Genomic DNA, 17,920 nt, shown 5'->3' with positions numbered 1-17,920 from the left:
CAACCAGCATTACTCGTATGATGGTTATCAGTTGACTAATCCTTCAGTTCAGCTGGCGATTTATCGAAATATTTATTAGCGCAACCTACTCGCCAGAAGTTAAACTTTTTGTCGCACTTTGAATTGATTTAAAGATACCTACAAGCATCCTCAAGAACTGATTTCTTAGAAATTATATATACACAGGGAAAACAGAAAGTAGCATCTACGAATGCTACAACACAATGAAAATTCTATTACAAAAAAAAATCTATTAGTTTTTTTTGTATCACACCAAAACACTTTTTTGACATCCCAATTAATATTATTTAGCACGTGTTGTTACTAATAAATGATTTTCGACTGTACATGAGCATGCGCAGTCGCATACCTTCAACGGTCAGGTAGCGAGCAACTACTATGTTCTGTCCTGTTCTATAACACGGACTTCGGACTCTCTACTATATCTCTCGCACCTATCAAATAGCCCCAATTCTAAAACTTTATAGCTTGACAATAATATTTCATGTACGATTTTCTGCAGGTAAGCCATATATACTATTGATTTTGTAATTAAAATATCTTAAGATATAAATTTCGATTGGTTATCAGATAGGTGTAGAGGAACGCCCGACGTTAATAGCAATAGCCGCCGGTTAGTTTTTGAGGGCCCTCATGCAAAAATTCAGTTAGGAATAGTCAGACAAAACACTTTTTACCGATCGCGAAAGAATAGCACCTAAAGGCTGACTTTTGACCAAAAGAGGTCAGATGTCAATCTTGCTGAAGTGCCCAGTAAGTTGAGGACCGCTCGGAGAACGGAGGTGGATGGAGTGGGGTAGTAGGTTCTCCTCGCTAAATAGCTGGGGGGGGAAGCTTCTACTTCAGGGCACTCAACCCAGGAGGGGGCATGAGGGGATAGGTGTAGTTACCTGATATTGACTCAACTGTTCACCTCTGCTTGCCAGGTAGCCAATCACAGAAATAAGTAGGCAAGCCTACCTAGGCATATTCTGTGTGTTAAAAACTATCGGTTGAGATGGAATTTATTCGGATATGAAAAGAGCTAAGGTGATGGAAAACAATTATTAAAATTGATTAAAATAAAAATAGCTATGTAAAGTTTTCGATAGGCAAGTTATATCATACTTAGGCATGTTTGTTAATAAATTATATATGAAAAAAATATGTCTCAAGTTATCTGATGGGTGAAGGTCGATCTCCTACGGTCGCCTTGTCACCTCTACTATTGATATTATATATTATTGACTACTGGGAACAATTCCATGAGTTCTATCAATTTACTATAATGTGAAAAATAGTAAGCTGAAATGTGGGTGGATAGATTCAATAAAATTCAACATTTACCGTTCAAGCTGTATATTTTTTTCATAAAATGCACACATAATACTGTAATAAATATTCATAATATTGGCAAAATTCATAATAAAACAATTTTAAAGTTAAAAACATACAATCACACACAAATATTGATTTTTGTCTTCTGCATAATGATCAAACGAGTTCAGGTTCGTCACTAGAAACAACCACCCATCCACTGTTTTCACCTTGAAAAATAAAAACAAATCAGAATTATTCTGAAACATCGATTCCAGAAAATCAAAATTTCCTAGGCATACGAGGTATGGCTAGAAAATAACAGTACTTTTAGTGTAACTATTTTTATTTTTTTTTATATAACTACCACCTCCCTCATCATACTCCCCTATTATTTTCCGCTGTTCAAAATAATGTTTTAGGTAATTTTTCGAAAGCATGTTCATAGTCTTGGTCGCTTTTTCCTTCATAGCTTTCACACTATGAAACAGTGTTTTCTGCAATTTCTGGAACTTTTGAAAATCACACGACACTAGATCTGATGAATAGGGTGATTGTTCTAACACAGATATCCTATATTTGACTGATAATAACTTTAAAAACCGGTTGAAGTGTAGTGGAGAATGTTGAGCGATTGTTTGTCTCGCAGAACACCAGGATCGTTACTTTTTAGCCACTCCTCATATATGGAAATATAAAAAACAAGAAATGAGTGAGTAAGTGCCAGGTTATTTTCCTAGGTTTCACAACTGAATTATGATATTATAAAAGTACTCATAACTATGATGTCTGAACATTGTTTTTTTTTAATTTCGACAATAAAGTAGATAATGATATGGAAAGATTATAGTTATACACATTGTAGGTGTAGATTCAGTTACAGAAAAAGTGGAATTTTAAGATTCGGACTACCATTTACTAAAAACTATTTGGAGAAATTCATGATTTGTGAAGATACTAAATCCAGTAAACGAAAGCATATTAATGTGTAATCGCTCTCATGAATTTGAATACAATCAAGTGAAGCTTTTATCGAAATGAAATTCACACGAAATTATTGAACTATGCTCGTTCAGCAGATTTTATATACTTATACCGGTAATTAGTGAATTTTGAGATGACGCATGGGGATCTGAAAACAACGTTATAGAGAATGGACTGTTCAAAAAATAAGGTGAACGTTCAAATTTCTCAGGCTACATACATTAGACTCACGATTTTAAAACTTTTTTATGTTGGTACACTTGTCTCGCACATAGGTTCACAGTTTCAGCTATTTAGCATGTTCAGGGAGTTGGTGGGAGGCATAAAAAGTAGAAGTGTTTTGCGTGTTCGGCGATTTTATGCAATCGAAAAAAAATGGTAGAAAGCATTTGCATCAAATTTTTTGCAAAAAATTGAACTGAGTTCTTAAAAACACTTGAAATGTTGATAGTGGCATACGGTGATTGTACTTTGAGCCAGAAAAACGTTCACAATCTGGACGCCCCAGCACATCAACAACCGATGGAAATGTTGAGAAAGTGAAGAAAATTGTTATGGAGAATCGTCGAATCACTATTAGAGAAGTTGATGAGGATGTCGGCATATCGGTTGGCTCGTGCCATGCAATTTTTTCGGTAATTTGGAATATTAACCGTGTGGCAGTGAAGTTCGTTCCAAAATTGCTGAATTTTGACCAAAAATCCGTCGTATGAGCATCGCTCAGGAAATGTTGAATGACGTCAACGGCGATACAGATTTGCTAGAAAGGGTTATAAGTGGTGACGAATCATGGGTATACCGTTATGACATCGAAACCAAAGTCGAATCGTCCTACTGGAAGATGAGAAGAGAGCCAAGACGCTGAGGGAGATTACTTTGAAAGGGCAAAATAGAAATTAATGAATAAATGAATATTTTTTGAGAATAATGAAAATTCACCTTATTTTTTAGATGAACATCGTATATACTAGCATAGATTTTTAAAACATTCCATCGCTCTTTCGTTGCAAATTTTAATGGGTTCTCGATATATGTGTTTCATAGGGTGTTGGTTTCCTTGAGCCTCCCCAAACTTTGAATCTTTAAATACGAGCGTGTATTTGTCATTACTGTTTCTCAATGTTCAGTAAATAATATCAATGAGATTATGCTGAAATATCAAACTCAGCTCTGATTTCTACTTCACTACTGTCACATAACTTTGGATATATTTTCAAGAGTACCTGAAGATGAATAGAAGAAATATAAATTCAGTTCTTTTATGACTATGGAAAAATAATTGTTCCTTGTTGAGTAAGTAGAAAAAATGGTCCATAACTAATACCTTCGAAAAAATCACAGTGGACCAGATTTATAACTCACTACCTTCGAGGTCAATCACAGAGAAAATTTATAACTACAATTATTCTCTATCGCGAGTATAAAAGTTATTGAATTTGAAAATTAGTCACTCAATAATGACATGAGGATTGAGAGGAACTTGAATAACTTGATTCTAGAAACAGTCAATTTTAAGATTCTCAATAAACAGTTTTACAAAAACGCAACTTGTGTTTCGCTATGAGATGGCTCCTTCAGACGTGTCTATATTATTTCTTGTTGCGTATTGCGTTTTTGTTAATTGTTTAGTGAAAATCTCATAAGAAAGTGTTTAGTGAATACGTTATGGATGTTCATCAAGTATCGGCCGATTCCATCACATAAGTAACTTGAGATCACTTCGATTTGCTTCGTGAAGTACTGTTAGAACGGTAGACTTGTATGTTTCAATTCAGTAATGGGTTCAATTATCTCTTATGCGCTAGATTCCTTTAACGTTATGAAATATCATTCAATGCTTTTTAGGATGCTTCTTGTTACGAAATTCAATGCTATTTCTCTCATTATCAACCTCGTTATAAAGAATGTATTGTAATTGAGGTCTGTAATGACCACAACGAAAAATTTCATTTTCCACTGAGGAACTAATTTACTGTAATGAGCATTTTGTCATATTTTACACGCTTTATATTAGCTTCACCTGTATGTATGTTTGTTTGTTTGTTTATAACTCTCAAGGATCTGTATTAACAGAATTATCGACATTATTGCTTGATCTATCCGCGGGCAGATGGCGCTGTACGTAACCTCTTTGATAGGTTGTTCAAAAGAAAATGAAAATAATAAATATAGTTTAAAAAACTAAAAAACACGCTTTTATAGCATATGAAACCAAAAAGTAAAAAATAAGTAGGTATAGTTTTAAAAAACTAAAAAACACGTTTTTAAAGAACATCGAACTGAAATGTTAAAAGTAAATACAGTTTTAAGAAACTAAAAAAAACGCTTTTGAAGAACATCGAACTAAAACGTTAAAAATATTTTTTTCAAATAAGCTGGAAATACAAAAACTTTGGCACAAAGCGCATACGTTTTTTTCACAATAATACTAGTATATTTCGATCGTTATTGTTTTAAGTTTATTTAAAAAAATATTTTCAACATTTCAGTTCGATGTTCTTTAAAAGCGTGATTTTTAATTTTTTCAAATTATATTCATTAGAGTTACCTTCTTCCAATTTTTCTGTGACCGTTTTCAGTTCTTTTTTCAATTTTTCGATTTCCGCCACATACGATGATATCTCTGAAATAAAATATAATGATTGGAATAATTATTTCATATTTGAAGAGAAACTGAATTCTCACTACCTTTTCTTTCTTAGGAAATCAATCAATCGAAATCAAAATCAATTCCTTCAAAAATCAAGTTCAACCAAATTTCATTTGGTAATCATTAGAAACAGCAAGAGTTGTAATTTTCGATTGAAAATTAGTATAGAGTATCTTTACCTGTTTTTTTTTCTTCTTCAAGTTTCTCTATAATACCTTTCAAACTTTCTATTTCTGATTGATTCAGAGATTTATTTGATCTTTCATTCATTACCATGTCATCTGAAATCAAAAATAATCAATAATTGATGAAAAAAACATTTTATTTTAATACTCTTACTCTTCTCTCCTTCGAGAGTTTTTATGACATTTTTCAGTGTTTCAATTTCCTTGTTCTTTTCTTCTTCTAGAGTTCTTATGCTATTTTTCAACGTTTCAATTTCCTCATCCTTCTCTCCTTCTAGGGATTTTATTTTATTTTTTAATGTTTTGATTTTCTTTACCTTCTGTTCTTTGAGGGTTTTCATGTCATTTTTCAATGTTTTGATTTGGTTACCCTTCTCTTCTTTAAGAATTTTTATGGTATTTTTCAATATTTCCATTTCCATTACCTTCTCTTCTTTGAGGTTTCTCGTACTATTTTTTAATGCTTCCATGTCCTTAGCTACTTCTTCTTTGAGGTTTTCCGTGAACTTTTGTAAGTTTTCGATTTCCATACTATTTTCTTCTTCGAGAGTTTTTATAGTTTGTTTCAATTTTTCGATTTCCTTTTTTTGGAACGTTATATGGGAATCTTTTGATTCATCTGAGGACAAATGTGAAGTACAATAGAGAAAAATAGTAGGTAGGGAATGCATGGTACCATTCACCGATAGTGAAAATATTTTATTAAAAAAAACCTTTCAGTTTTACATAGTAGATCATCTGCAAGGACTGAGTGCTTTTTCCAAAGTTACCCAGAAAGGGGCTGATGAAGAGTTGAAAATGGCGTTTTAGCCCGAAATTTCGAAGTACATTCAGAAATCGAAAGTTTCCTATATAAGTGAAATTTCATATCAATACTCTTTCATATTCTTTTCTGAAAATGATATTTGTATCAATTCCATTTCTTTCCGTATGTATCTATGTATGATCTATACATTTTTGTTCCTGCCTTTTTTTGGAGGTTTTTCATTTTCTGTGTGATGATAAAAAAGTAGAAAGCCAAGTTCCTTCTCAAAACCTAATCTCTCTTAGGTTAGGTCCAAAATGAGTGGGTCTATTCGACCCTCCACCACAACCCGCAAGGGTTTATTGTGGCTCAATATCTTGAACTCTCTTAAGAAATATTAGTAGATGTATACAGCTGATTCTCGGCCTCCCCCCACCACTATGACGTATTAATTGCTTTTTTATTGGTTGTTGTTTGGTGATTTTTTTGTTGTGCAGTGAAGTCAAGGCGTTGTGACCTTGAAGTGTCTGGTGCATGGATCGTTCAGATTTTTTTTCATATGAGATTTTGTGTGTGTATGTGTGTGTAAGAGAATGCACGGTACAGGGTTTCATCATGTGCTTGTTTGTCTATGTACAAACATACGTCTGCATACTTCGGAGATCCTCCAAGTAATAAATGCTCCATCGGTGTGAGGGCATCAAGTTAGTAGTGGAGTGACGTCACAGCAATAACCGTTCAACGGCTAAAGAGCGACATGTTCACTCCACGACATGTGGTAGAGTAATGCGTATTCATCGGTCTGCCCTCACCTCTCCCGAAGCGATGAAGGTTGTGACGTAACGCATCGCTCTAGCCCCGCTATCGATGGTGACACCACGGCAGCCGAGGACCGTCTGCCTAACGTCTACCCTCTCTGAGACCGCAACGACCACTGCTTGCTCGTACCGGCAACTGTTATCGCATCAAGTTGGGAGATGGGCTTGGCTGTGACGTCAGGCATCTCTAGTGGATAGCAACTAGCAATGTGAACCTTTCACGGTTTCGTGGTGGGGGTGACTCGCACTGTTTAATATAAGAGAAATTGGCACGCTATGAAATTAGTAGACGAATATATCTGCAGCAGTTAGCAATTGGTAGAGTGTTATTCAGTTCGTAATAGAAGGAAGACGGTGAGTGTATTTGTCTGTTGGAAATTGTTTATATTTTCATATATATTTTCATCATGTCCGTTTCAAAAGTAGACTTGAATAAAATCAATAATTTGATTGTACAGGAGGTTGAAATACTAGAGCAAAAGGCCTTATCATCATTACCAATTGATGAAGTGTACATAATTAAAAATATGTCAACTTATTCTACACGATTTGGTAAATCAATTTTATTAACTTTGCAAGATGTGAGCAATGATAAATTATTTAAAACATGGCTACCAAAACGTATTTCATTGCAATTCAGTGATGACGATATATCTTGTATCAACTCATCAGGTGGTAAATATACGATGATGTATTAAGGACAGAGCCAACAAAGTTCTGCTGGCATGAAAACGCGATCTCTAGTCAAATTCAATATGATTGAATAATAATAGTAATAATTTATAGTGAATTTCTTCAGGTCATAGCTTACAAAGTTTTTTGGTGTGAAAACGCTAACTGTTGTTTTATTAATATTCATATATTAGATGATAATAATTATATGGAAATATAAACATTACTAACTTAGTTGAATACACTCACTTTGTAACTACAAGTAAAATGGGAATGTGAGTATTATATCACTGAAAAATTGGAGGTTGCTTATTGTTTTTTTTATTCGATTTCAGTTCCACCATTTAAAGATGTGGATGCAGTACACGAGTCAAGATTGGGTCGATGTTGTAGATCTCAAATCATCGGTTCAACATTTGTCGTCTAAATTGAAGGTGTTGGGTGATGGAGCCGAACATGCAAGCAATTATGATATGAGTGTATGCTATGATGAAAAACAAATCGAATTATGCCTTCGTGATGCTGAGAACTATTGGAGTGGTGCAGAAGTTTGTAACAAATTTTTGGATAATGAATTGGAATTGTGGCAACTTTGTGAGGTTATGATTGAACTGAACCGAAGAAGATTCCTTTATAGCCTCCAACCATACTTGCCAGAATGGATTATTCATCACTTTGAATTGAATGATGAAAATCGAGAGGAAATTGTAGATGGTCGCGAAAATGATGATTATGAGGAAGAAGTTATTTCAGATAGTCTGTATGTTCCTGTAAATCATAAATAATGTCAAATAAAAAACTTTGTATTATTTTCGTGTTTTATTTATTTAAATCTCATGAAATACAATAGAAAATGATTACAAAACAATAAATATGATATAAAATACAATACATGATATAAGTCAGTTACAAATAAAAAAAAAGATCATAAATCAGTACATGATAGAGTGAAAAAAAAAGTGTCAATATCTGCTATGAACTGAACCATCCAATGCATTGTATGTTAAAACTGTATCATGCAAAATTAATGCATATACTTTAGTGTTGTCTGGAAACTTGGTTTTCCTCGTCTCAAACTCAATCTTTATATCAATAGTTGATGATTTTGTTGCATTCGGTTGATGAGAACAATCGATGACGAATAGTGGATTCTCTCTAAATTGTCCAATGTCCATCAGAGGTTCACTCATATCTTCATCATAATAACTTCGCTGGAAACTCTCTCAAAAGCATAATAAGCAGGAGCATCAAGTTTTTTTATCGAAATTCAAATTCCAACGCTCATATGGATAAACTTCAGAATTCAAGTATACTCGAATACTATTGATATCAGCAGTTGTGAATTTTGTAATATCTTGTGTTCTATCTTCAGATGTGGTAGTACTTTGGAATGCGATGATGACAAAACGAGGAGTTTCCAATGCATTAGTTGTTTTGATGGCCCATATGTCTGAAGAAGTCCCACGTAATGATGGTAGTTCATAGAGGTCCCACATACGACACGCCAAATTGATTTTGGCATTCAGACCGCTTTTGTTTATTCTACTCAAAAGTTTGAGCTTGTGTTTATCATCTGGTACAATATGTCTTATTTTCCATTCGATTTTATTTATTTCCAAATCAGCATCAACCTCATCTATATACGAGTTTTTGAATGATCGAGCGATAATCAAAATCAATTCCTGTTTGGCATTCAAGATACTTTTGTTGTAATCTTCAGCAAAACCCATTAAATATTTCAGTGGTAGTTTTCCACTAAAAACGTGACTGTTTGTGTCCAAGATATCTTGCTTCAATTGTGAAAGTCCCCAACCAGATGTCAATAGTGTGTTAGCATGAGATTGTCCAAATGATATCATGGTTTTCATTGTAGATGTTATCCCAGGTTTTCTAACAACAGTCACTTGTTCACCACCCATTTCATAACGAATTTCATCAAAGAGAAATGCAATTGCATTATTCGAGAGATAGCATGTTTTCGCTACATCTTTGGGGGTGAATTTACCTTCTATGTAAATGAAGCTGTCGGCAATATCTAGTATAACATCTTGATTATTGATTGCAATTCTGATTTCATCTGAATTCCTGAATAGCGGTGATCCATAGGGCTTATATGTGTGCTCATGTAAACTTATGAGAGAATGATCGAGCACTGGTTCATTGAATATATTCAACTTTTCACTGTTTGTTTCGAGCACCATTGTTATTTTCTCACTTTCAATCCAATCGATTTCAAAAATTTAAGATCACTCACAGACAGAGCGTTATGTGCTAACTGTTTAGCATACACTTGTGGAATGAGCTTCTTTTTATGCACACTTTTCTTTTTATGCACACCTTTCTTTTTGATAGTGCAACTCGTTTGGGATTGTTCAATGCGATTTTGTCTATTATAAATGAAACCCATAACAACAGTTAATCGATTTTCTTCAATTCCAAAATAATGAAAATCTCTTCTTCACTTCCAAAATCGATAAGGTTATTTTTTTCATCCAAAATACGCACTGTAATGTTGTGAATCAATTGACGACCTTCTGGACTGACAGGCATATATATAATACTGTGTGGTTCTTTAGTAAGATTGTAGCCAGGTTCAACATCAATATCGAATGAGAAAAGAATGTGAGATTCTTAAAGAACATTTTGATTTTGATTTTGATTTTGATTTTTATATGAACCAGATATTATATTGCAATCTAAGCGGATAAGTCTCACAGTTGTAATGTTTATTGGTAATGATGATTCATGTATCTGATTTGGTGGAAATATTCCATGAGCGAATCCCATCATTTCTGTAATAGAATTTGGATGTGTCAGATCAATTTCATATTTGGATCGCATTTCACATTTGAATGTATTATTATTGGCGTGTAGATAGAAAATATCATCTGCAACGACATCATTTGGTTTTTTATCATGAATCAATCTGAACATGATACGTTTCTGTATGACGGCATTGATCTCTTCTATTTCGTAAGCACCACATGGAATTTCAATTGTCAACTTTTGGGGTATCGATGAGTTGTCATTACTGATTCTAAAACTGACTAAATTATTAGCTTCAGTTATATTATTGATTGTATTGCATCCATAGAATCCCAAAAGTCCTAATCCATAACGACTGTTCCTATCCAATTCAATTGGTGGAAAAAATCTGCACTCAAGACACTTGTCCCGACAGCTTGTAGCTCGAACTTTCGTGACATGACTGATGAATATTTTGAAACACATTTCAATTTATTATTGTACACAGCAACAGCACATTTGAGACAATTTACACTTTTTGGAAGGTGTTGTATTGCAATAAGTATCATTTTTATTGATACAAATATTCACATCCTCTATATTACAAATACAACACATAGATTTTCGAGGTATGGGACCATCATTAACATCCGAATCTGAATTTTGATCGGGGTGGTGCTCATAACAATATCTATGTTTCATTATATCGATGTCATCTTGTAGATGCTTAGGTAACTTTTCCCAAACATATGCAATCTCATGTGCAACACATGCAAGTATCACTTCCTTGGGCATATTTGCAAGCATCACTTTATCCATTTTTTCCAAGGTACCATATTTTGAAAACATTCTAAGTGAAAACCCCATTCCCTTGATAGCCTCCCGATCCAGTTTTGGTGTTGAATCCATTTTTATTTGGAAAATTATTCAGAGAGAAACTGTAAGCACAAGTGCCCACAGAGAACTGTATTAAATTTCTGTTGACGATAATAGTTATATTTGATTTTTACATTCGAACATTTTCGAAAGAATCGATTCAATTCCAATGGTGGTGGTAGATCTCCAAAACTATCGAAATATGTGACTTCTTTTCCACATTTTTTATATGCCACCCAATGTGTTCCTGGTCCATTTATTCCATCTAAATTAACAATAGCTGTCTCGTTTTGTTTTGGACCTGAAGATGGTAATTTGTCACGCATAAAAACACCACGAAAATGTGGAATTTTCATTTTTTGTGCATAATAACTGAGATCGAGATCAGAAAGAGGCCTCTGAGGTAGGGGTTCAATTAGTTTTTTGTTTTGTTTGTGGCTTTGTATGGTTTTAAATATAGTCCTAAACCTTTACGGTATGGTTTGAGATATATTCCACTTCCACGTTTGCCTAATGCTACAGCCTCCATGGTTTTATTGTGACGATTGGCTTCCATTAAAGCCGCTCTGCTGGCTTTTGCCGAATTTACGGCCTTGGAAATACCAGCAGCGGCTCCTGCCAAACTTCCCAGTGCGGATAATCCAGCAAAAATTGGTATCAATGGTAAAAGTCCACCGATCTTGGGAACAGGAATTATGCGTGGTGTGCGGATTTTCTTCTTTCCACCGGCAGCTTTGAGGTATTTACGTGCTGCCTGCAATGCCACAGTGATCGCTTTTTTGCTATTATTCGTCACAAATTGATTCCCACCAGCTTTCTTCAATACATTTCGCACTTTATGGACTATCCCAGCACCAAATGCAACTTTTCTAATTTTATTTTTCTTCGTTTGTTTCCTCTTACATTTTTTCTTATTGGTACTACAACCCATGCCCATATGTCTTTTTGCTTTCATAATGTTGGTGACAAGTAATGCAGCTGCTCTTTCCCCAATACTCGCGTCCTTCGATCTAACCCTATCCCAAGCGTTGTATTCAAGTTCTTTGTCGGCTAAATGTCTTGCTGCAAGATCGGATGGATGCTTAGAATATTGAATATCGTGTTTTTTGCATTCAATATCTAATTTATTGATTCCAGGATCGTTGCGAGCTAAACGTTGTTTCAATTTTGTACCCGGTCCACAGTATTGATAACCTCCGGGTAGATGTAATTCGAAAGGAAGTTTGTCTATTAAATCATTTACAAAACCACAACCTCTTTTAATTTTACGATCACTTTCAATACGTCCGTATCGTTTGATGGTACACATTGAAATGAATAAGCTAATAACATTTATATAGTCTCCAACCACGGCACGATGCGCATTGTAAAACAGAAAGAAAAGTTTGCTGTAGATAATCTAGATGAGAAATTTGGGTGTGGATTGAATGGACAAAGAGTATTCAGACATGGTCCACTACTTCCATCATCAGTTCGAGGACTCATTATAGGACCTTCACATTGTGGAAAGACGAATGCAATGATATCACTATTAACACATCCACAAGGATTGAGATTTAGAAATGTGTATCTCTATTCGAAATCACTCAGTCAACCTAAATATCAGTACTTGCGAAGTGTTTTGGAACCTATAAAAGGATTAGGTTTTTATACATTCAGCAATAATTCAGAAATAGTGGAACCCTCCGACGCAAAGCCTAATTCTGTTTTCATTTTCGATGATGTGATATGTGAAAAGCAAGATATTATTAGATCATATTTCTGTATGGGACGTCATAAGGATGTTGATTGTTTTTATCTAGCACAGACATATTCACGGGTACCCAAACAGTTAGTGCGTGACAATACCAATTTCATTATAATGTTCAAACAAGATGAGACGAATTTACATTACATTCATTCAGATCATGTTTCACCCGATGTAACATTCAAACAATTCCAATTGATGTGTGTTAAATGCTGGGAGGATCAATATGGATTTCTAGTAATTGATAAGGATAGAAAAATAGATGAAGGTAGATATCGCAAAGGATTCGATAGTTTTATATACCCATGATCTTGTTTTTGAAACTTATTCGATCACTGAATATTGTAGAGGTCACTTCATCAACGAATTGAGCTATAATTTAAAAAGGACAATATGAATACAAAAAACGATTCTGAACATAAAAACAATGAAATGAATTTGAAACGTCAACTAGTAGAGACAACAGAAGCTGTCAGACAGAAATTCAACTCTATCAAGAATGATAATATTGAAAATCGTACGACACTTGAAAGATTGTATGAGCCCATAATGAAACCATTGAATGTTTTATCATCAAACGCTACTTCTAAATCAGCAGTGTTATCACCAAATCGTGGAACTGTTCAATCTACTTCAAATTATCCCATGAGTACTCCAATAGGAAGAAAACAATCTTTTGATGGTGTATCATCTGTGAATAGTGACACGAGCACACTTCAAGACGATATGAGAACAACTCTATTTGAAACACCATCATCGTCCCACATCGATTCCTCGGATCCTGACATCTCACAATACATGCATGCAACACAAAGTTTTCCTCTTAAATTGTCACCTCACAAACCACAAGAGTAGACTAAATCATCTGTCGGTAACAAATAAGACAGATGAGTATCCGCGGCTAAGCTAAACAGTGGAGACGGGAGTGGGTTAAACAATTTAGCAAATTTCAAATAGATCTTAATGGGCGCCAGGTAAATTTAATCCTCCAGATACCCTAAGTAACTCACAATATCAATAACTTACCAATTAATATTAGAAATAAAAGATAAAGATCCCCAATATGATTTATTCAGTAATCCTAACTTACATGGATTAACCAACAACGCTTCTAAGACAACAATGCGATATTCACACTACTACGCGATGTTCAAATGTCAATACAAGAACTCGGTGTATATAACCACGAATTCAATCAGCTATAAATTACGGTAGTAACGACTCTCAAAAAAACTACAATACGTTGAGTAAAACTACCACGCAAATTGAGTAGGTGAAATCGTAAATACTAGTATTCGGAAGTTGGCCTTCGATGAGCTTGGTTCGGAACGTTAGTTCACGACGTTCACGACGTGACTTGGAATCTCTACACTTTTTTATTTTTTTATTATTTTCTTTTTGCATTCCTTTAATTTTTTTATTCAATTATTATATTTGTACTTGTAGGTTATTTCACTATCATTTCATTTCAGGTTTATTGTTGCTTAATATAATTGTTATTTTCAACTATTCTTTTTTAATTATTCTTTTTTACTTGTTTCAGGGATTTCAAATCATTTTATATAGTAGACAATGGAAGTCCGAACTAGTGAAATTCATCACGAAACATTGTCAATCACCTTCAAACAAACGTTGAATACCCGGTACGGACCCGGAACCAGCGACTTATTCCGAGGATATGAGAAGACTATGGTCAAGCTTACAAAGGAAGAAACTCACCTCAGTTTTCTGTGCAGAGCCAGAGACAATAACATCATCCCCAAAGGTTTTCTACTGAAATCGCCAATCCCAGGAGAGAGAGCTAAACGCATATTGGAACGCGCCAGCCGAGCACTGATAAGGTCTCAAATCAATTATCACCGTTGGAAGAGGTCAACTTTGCTGCAGGATGCCACAGAACGATTCGAAGAAATAAGAAGAGAGACATTGGAAGATGATCATGGACCAATCTTTGCCAAGATTGAAAGGACGTGCTTGAAGATCCGCCAAGACATGGAGAATACCCACAACAGAAAGTGGGGGAAGTTAGTGAGGAAACAATGCCCAAATACAGACCGAAAACAGGACAACTATGAAGCCACCAACGTCATCAACATGAGTTCCCGCCCGCTCACGGGAATAGAGGAATCTATGTTGAGGAAAGGCCTGAATTTTGCCATTACGCCAACATTTGTGCCCACTTTGGAGATAATTACTGTAGTGGAATCCACCAGTTCCCTCATTGACCAGACCGAGGCAGAAGAGTTCAGATGGAAAATTAGAGAGCAGTTGGATCGAGAACCAGTTCCAACATCTAACATCAGCAAGGAAGAACGTAGAGCTCTGAACGGCCTACGTAGAGACAACACCATTGAGATCCTACCTGCAGATAAAGGAAACGCTACTGTGGTAATGGACACCGTTCTCTACGAACAGAAGATCGAAGAGGTTCTACAGAAGGGACGATACACAAAGATCGTACGGGACCCTACTGCATCAATCGAAAGGAAGTTGTACCAGATTTTGAAAAAACACCAAGTCTACTTTTCGGACAAGGAAAGATCATGGCTAACACCGCACCACAGTAAGCCCCCTACTTGTATGGTCTACCCAAAATCCACAAGAAGGACGTTCCGCTTAGACCGATCATCAGCTCCAGAGATTCGGCTACTCAAAACTTGTCTAGATTTTTACTTCCCCTAATACAACCATTACAAGGAAAAACATCGTCTTTTGTGAAGAATTCAAGACATTTTGTCGAACTACTAGGGTCAATTGAAGTCACACAGGAAGATCAACTAATTAGTTTCGACGTGGAAAGCCTTTACACCAACGTTCCGGTCGAAGAAGCACTCCAAATCATACAGAGAAAGCTATCCGAAGACGGGACCCTGAAAGAGAGAACGAATCTACCTATAGAAGTAATTATGGAATTACTAGGATGCTGTGTACGAAACTGTTATTTCCAACTGAAGGACGAATTCTTTACACAAGATGAGGGACTGCCAATGGGATCGCCACTTTCACCAGTCATAGCCAACATATATATGGAGTGGTTTGAAACTCTGGCCATTGAAGAATCCCACAAGAAACCTCGAGTATGGTTGAGATATGTTGACGACACCTTCATAATATGGAACCATGGGAATACTGACCTAGACGCCTTTCTGAAACACATCAACAGCGTAAGACCTTCCATCACTTTCACAATGGAGAAGGAAATCCACAATGAATTGCCATTCCTAGACGTTTTGGTGAAGAGGACCGACATTAAGTGGGAAACATCTGTATACCGAAAACCCACTCATACGGGACAGTATCTGAACCACGAATCCAACCACCATCAATCGACAAAAAGAGGAATCATCAAGACTCTATTAGACCGTGCTTTTGGGCTCTGTAATACAAAGGAAGGTCTCGAGAAGGAACTAGACATCATCAAAAATGATCTTCAGCCGAATGGATACTCCAAAGCGATGGTAGAAAAGACTTTGGCTAAAAGACAGCAGGAGCCTCGCAAGGAAGATAAGCCGTTACAACCAGTGCTTGCACTTCCCTACATCAGAGGATTATCGGAGAGGATAAGAAGAATTGGTTCCAAGTACAACATTAGAACCTGTTTCAGATCCGGTAACACTATCCGTAGCAGCCTCACGAAAACCAGGCCCCCAAACGCGGACTGCGATTCCAAGAATTGCATTTACCGGATACCCTGTGAGTGCGGAAAATCCTATATTGGTGAAACTAAGAGGCCATTGAATGTTCGCATTGCCGAGCACAAGAAGCACACACAGCGAGGAGAAACCAGCAAATCAGGAATAGCAGACCATGTTTGGACCCATCAACACAACATCGAGTGGTCCCAAGCTGAGGTCTTGCACAGAGAGGAACATTGGTTCAGGAGAAAATTTAAGGAAGCCGCATACATGTTGTCCAACAACGTATTCAGCCAGGCCAGCGTAGATATACGAAACATATGGAAACCCATCATCAAACGAAAAATGACCAACTCCCGCCAAAACGGTCATCTCTCACGGAATCAGTGAAGCGGAAAATGGAAAGTAGAGAAAGTGAAAGTATTTCAACGACCTATAAAATAGTCATCTCTCGGAGGAATCAGTCCAGTCATCACCCGAAGACGATTGTAGATACCAACAATCGAAACGTCGTGAACTAACGTGACTTGGAATCTCTACACTTTTTCATTTTTTTATTATTTTCTTTTTGCATTCCTTCAATTTTTTTATTCAATTATTATATTTGTACTTGTAGGTTATTTCACTATCATTTCATTTCAGGTTTATTGTTGCTTAATATAATTGTTATTTTCAACTATTCTTTTTTAATTATTCTTTTTTACTTGTTTCAGGGATTTCAAATCATTTTATATAGTAGACAATGGAAGTCCGAACTAGTGAAATTCATCACGAAACATTGTCAATCACTTCCACCAATTTTACTTCTACTCCTTATTGGATATTGTTGTGAGTCTAATAGTGGTTTGATAACTTCACGAAATTTTTTAGAATTAGTATTTTTAAAACCATTCTTCAGATGATATTGTTTATATGGAGCATTCGTTATTTTCAATATTTTGGAATATACTTGACGAGTTTCTTCATTATCAACATCTTGTGGATTCTTCAAAAAGATCATATCATACAATTCTGGACTACCTGCGCATTCATATTTTTTCACTTTATTAGCATTCCAAAATGAAATGTTTCCATCTTTGAAATGTACCACTAGACTTCCCATTTTCAGCTTTTGTGTAATTGGATCCATACGTACGCCAAATGTTCCATCATATGCTGGATTTCTAGATTTTACATTATTCAAATGTTTCATCAAAACATCTTCACCACTTTCATTCATAACGATACGAATTCAGAACAATTTCAATAAGTTTGGATAAACTTTAAAAAAGCACCAAGAAACTTGAAATTGGAAATATTGATATGAATAATTATAAAAAAGTAAAACAATCATGTGGAATATTTCAAAATATGTTCGAATCGCTGGCCGTTCACTTCCAAGCACTTTAAAATGCGGTTGTTGACTGCTTTCGTGGTGGCAGATCTGATTTCATTGGGATCCAAATCTTCAAATGTTGGGCAATCCTTTCTAACAATTCATCTCTCGAACGCACGGGTATTTTGTAAACTTTTTCTTTAAACATTCCCCACAAATAAAAATCTAATG

At 35.4% G+C, this 17,920-nt stretch overlaps 1 protein-coding gene across 2 annotated transcripts in view; it reads right to left on the bottom strand.

The window, feature by feature from the left end:
• Positions 1-1,342: 1,342 nt before the first annotated feature.
• The window catches only part of LOC111516234 (uncharacterized), a 58,245-nt gene continuing 41,667 nt past the window's right edge, over positions 1,343-17,920 (bottom strand). For both annotated transcript variants that reach the window (XM_074186471.1, XM_074186467.1), the window contains 4 exons: positions 5,291-5,755; positions 5,131-5,232; positions 4,850-4,924; positions 1,343-1,547 (listed from right to left, as the gene is read on the bottom strand). In XM_074186471.1, coding sequence (XP_074042572.1) covers positions 1,495-1,547; positions 4,850-4,924; positions 5,131-5,232; positions 5,291-5,755 — 695 coding nt within the window. In that variant the 3' untranslated portion in view covers positions 1,343-1,494. The remainder of the gene's footprint in view (positions 1,548-4,849; positions 4,925-5,130; positions 5,233-5,290; positions 5,756-17,920) is intronic.

The sequence above is a fragment of the Leptinotarsa decemlineata genome, unplaced genomic scaffold (genome assembly GCF_025532065.1).
Source record: "Leptinotarsa decemlineata unplaced genomic scaffold, Ldec_3_MD MMD2_P_RNA_scaffold_2, whole genome shotgun sequence".
Classification (NCBI taxonomy): domain Eukaryota; kingdom Metazoa; phylum Arthropoda; class Insecta; order Coleoptera; family Chrysomelidae; genus Leptinotarsa; species Leptinotarsa decemlineata.
This window is presented reverse-complemented; position numbering and strand designations above follow the sequence as displayed.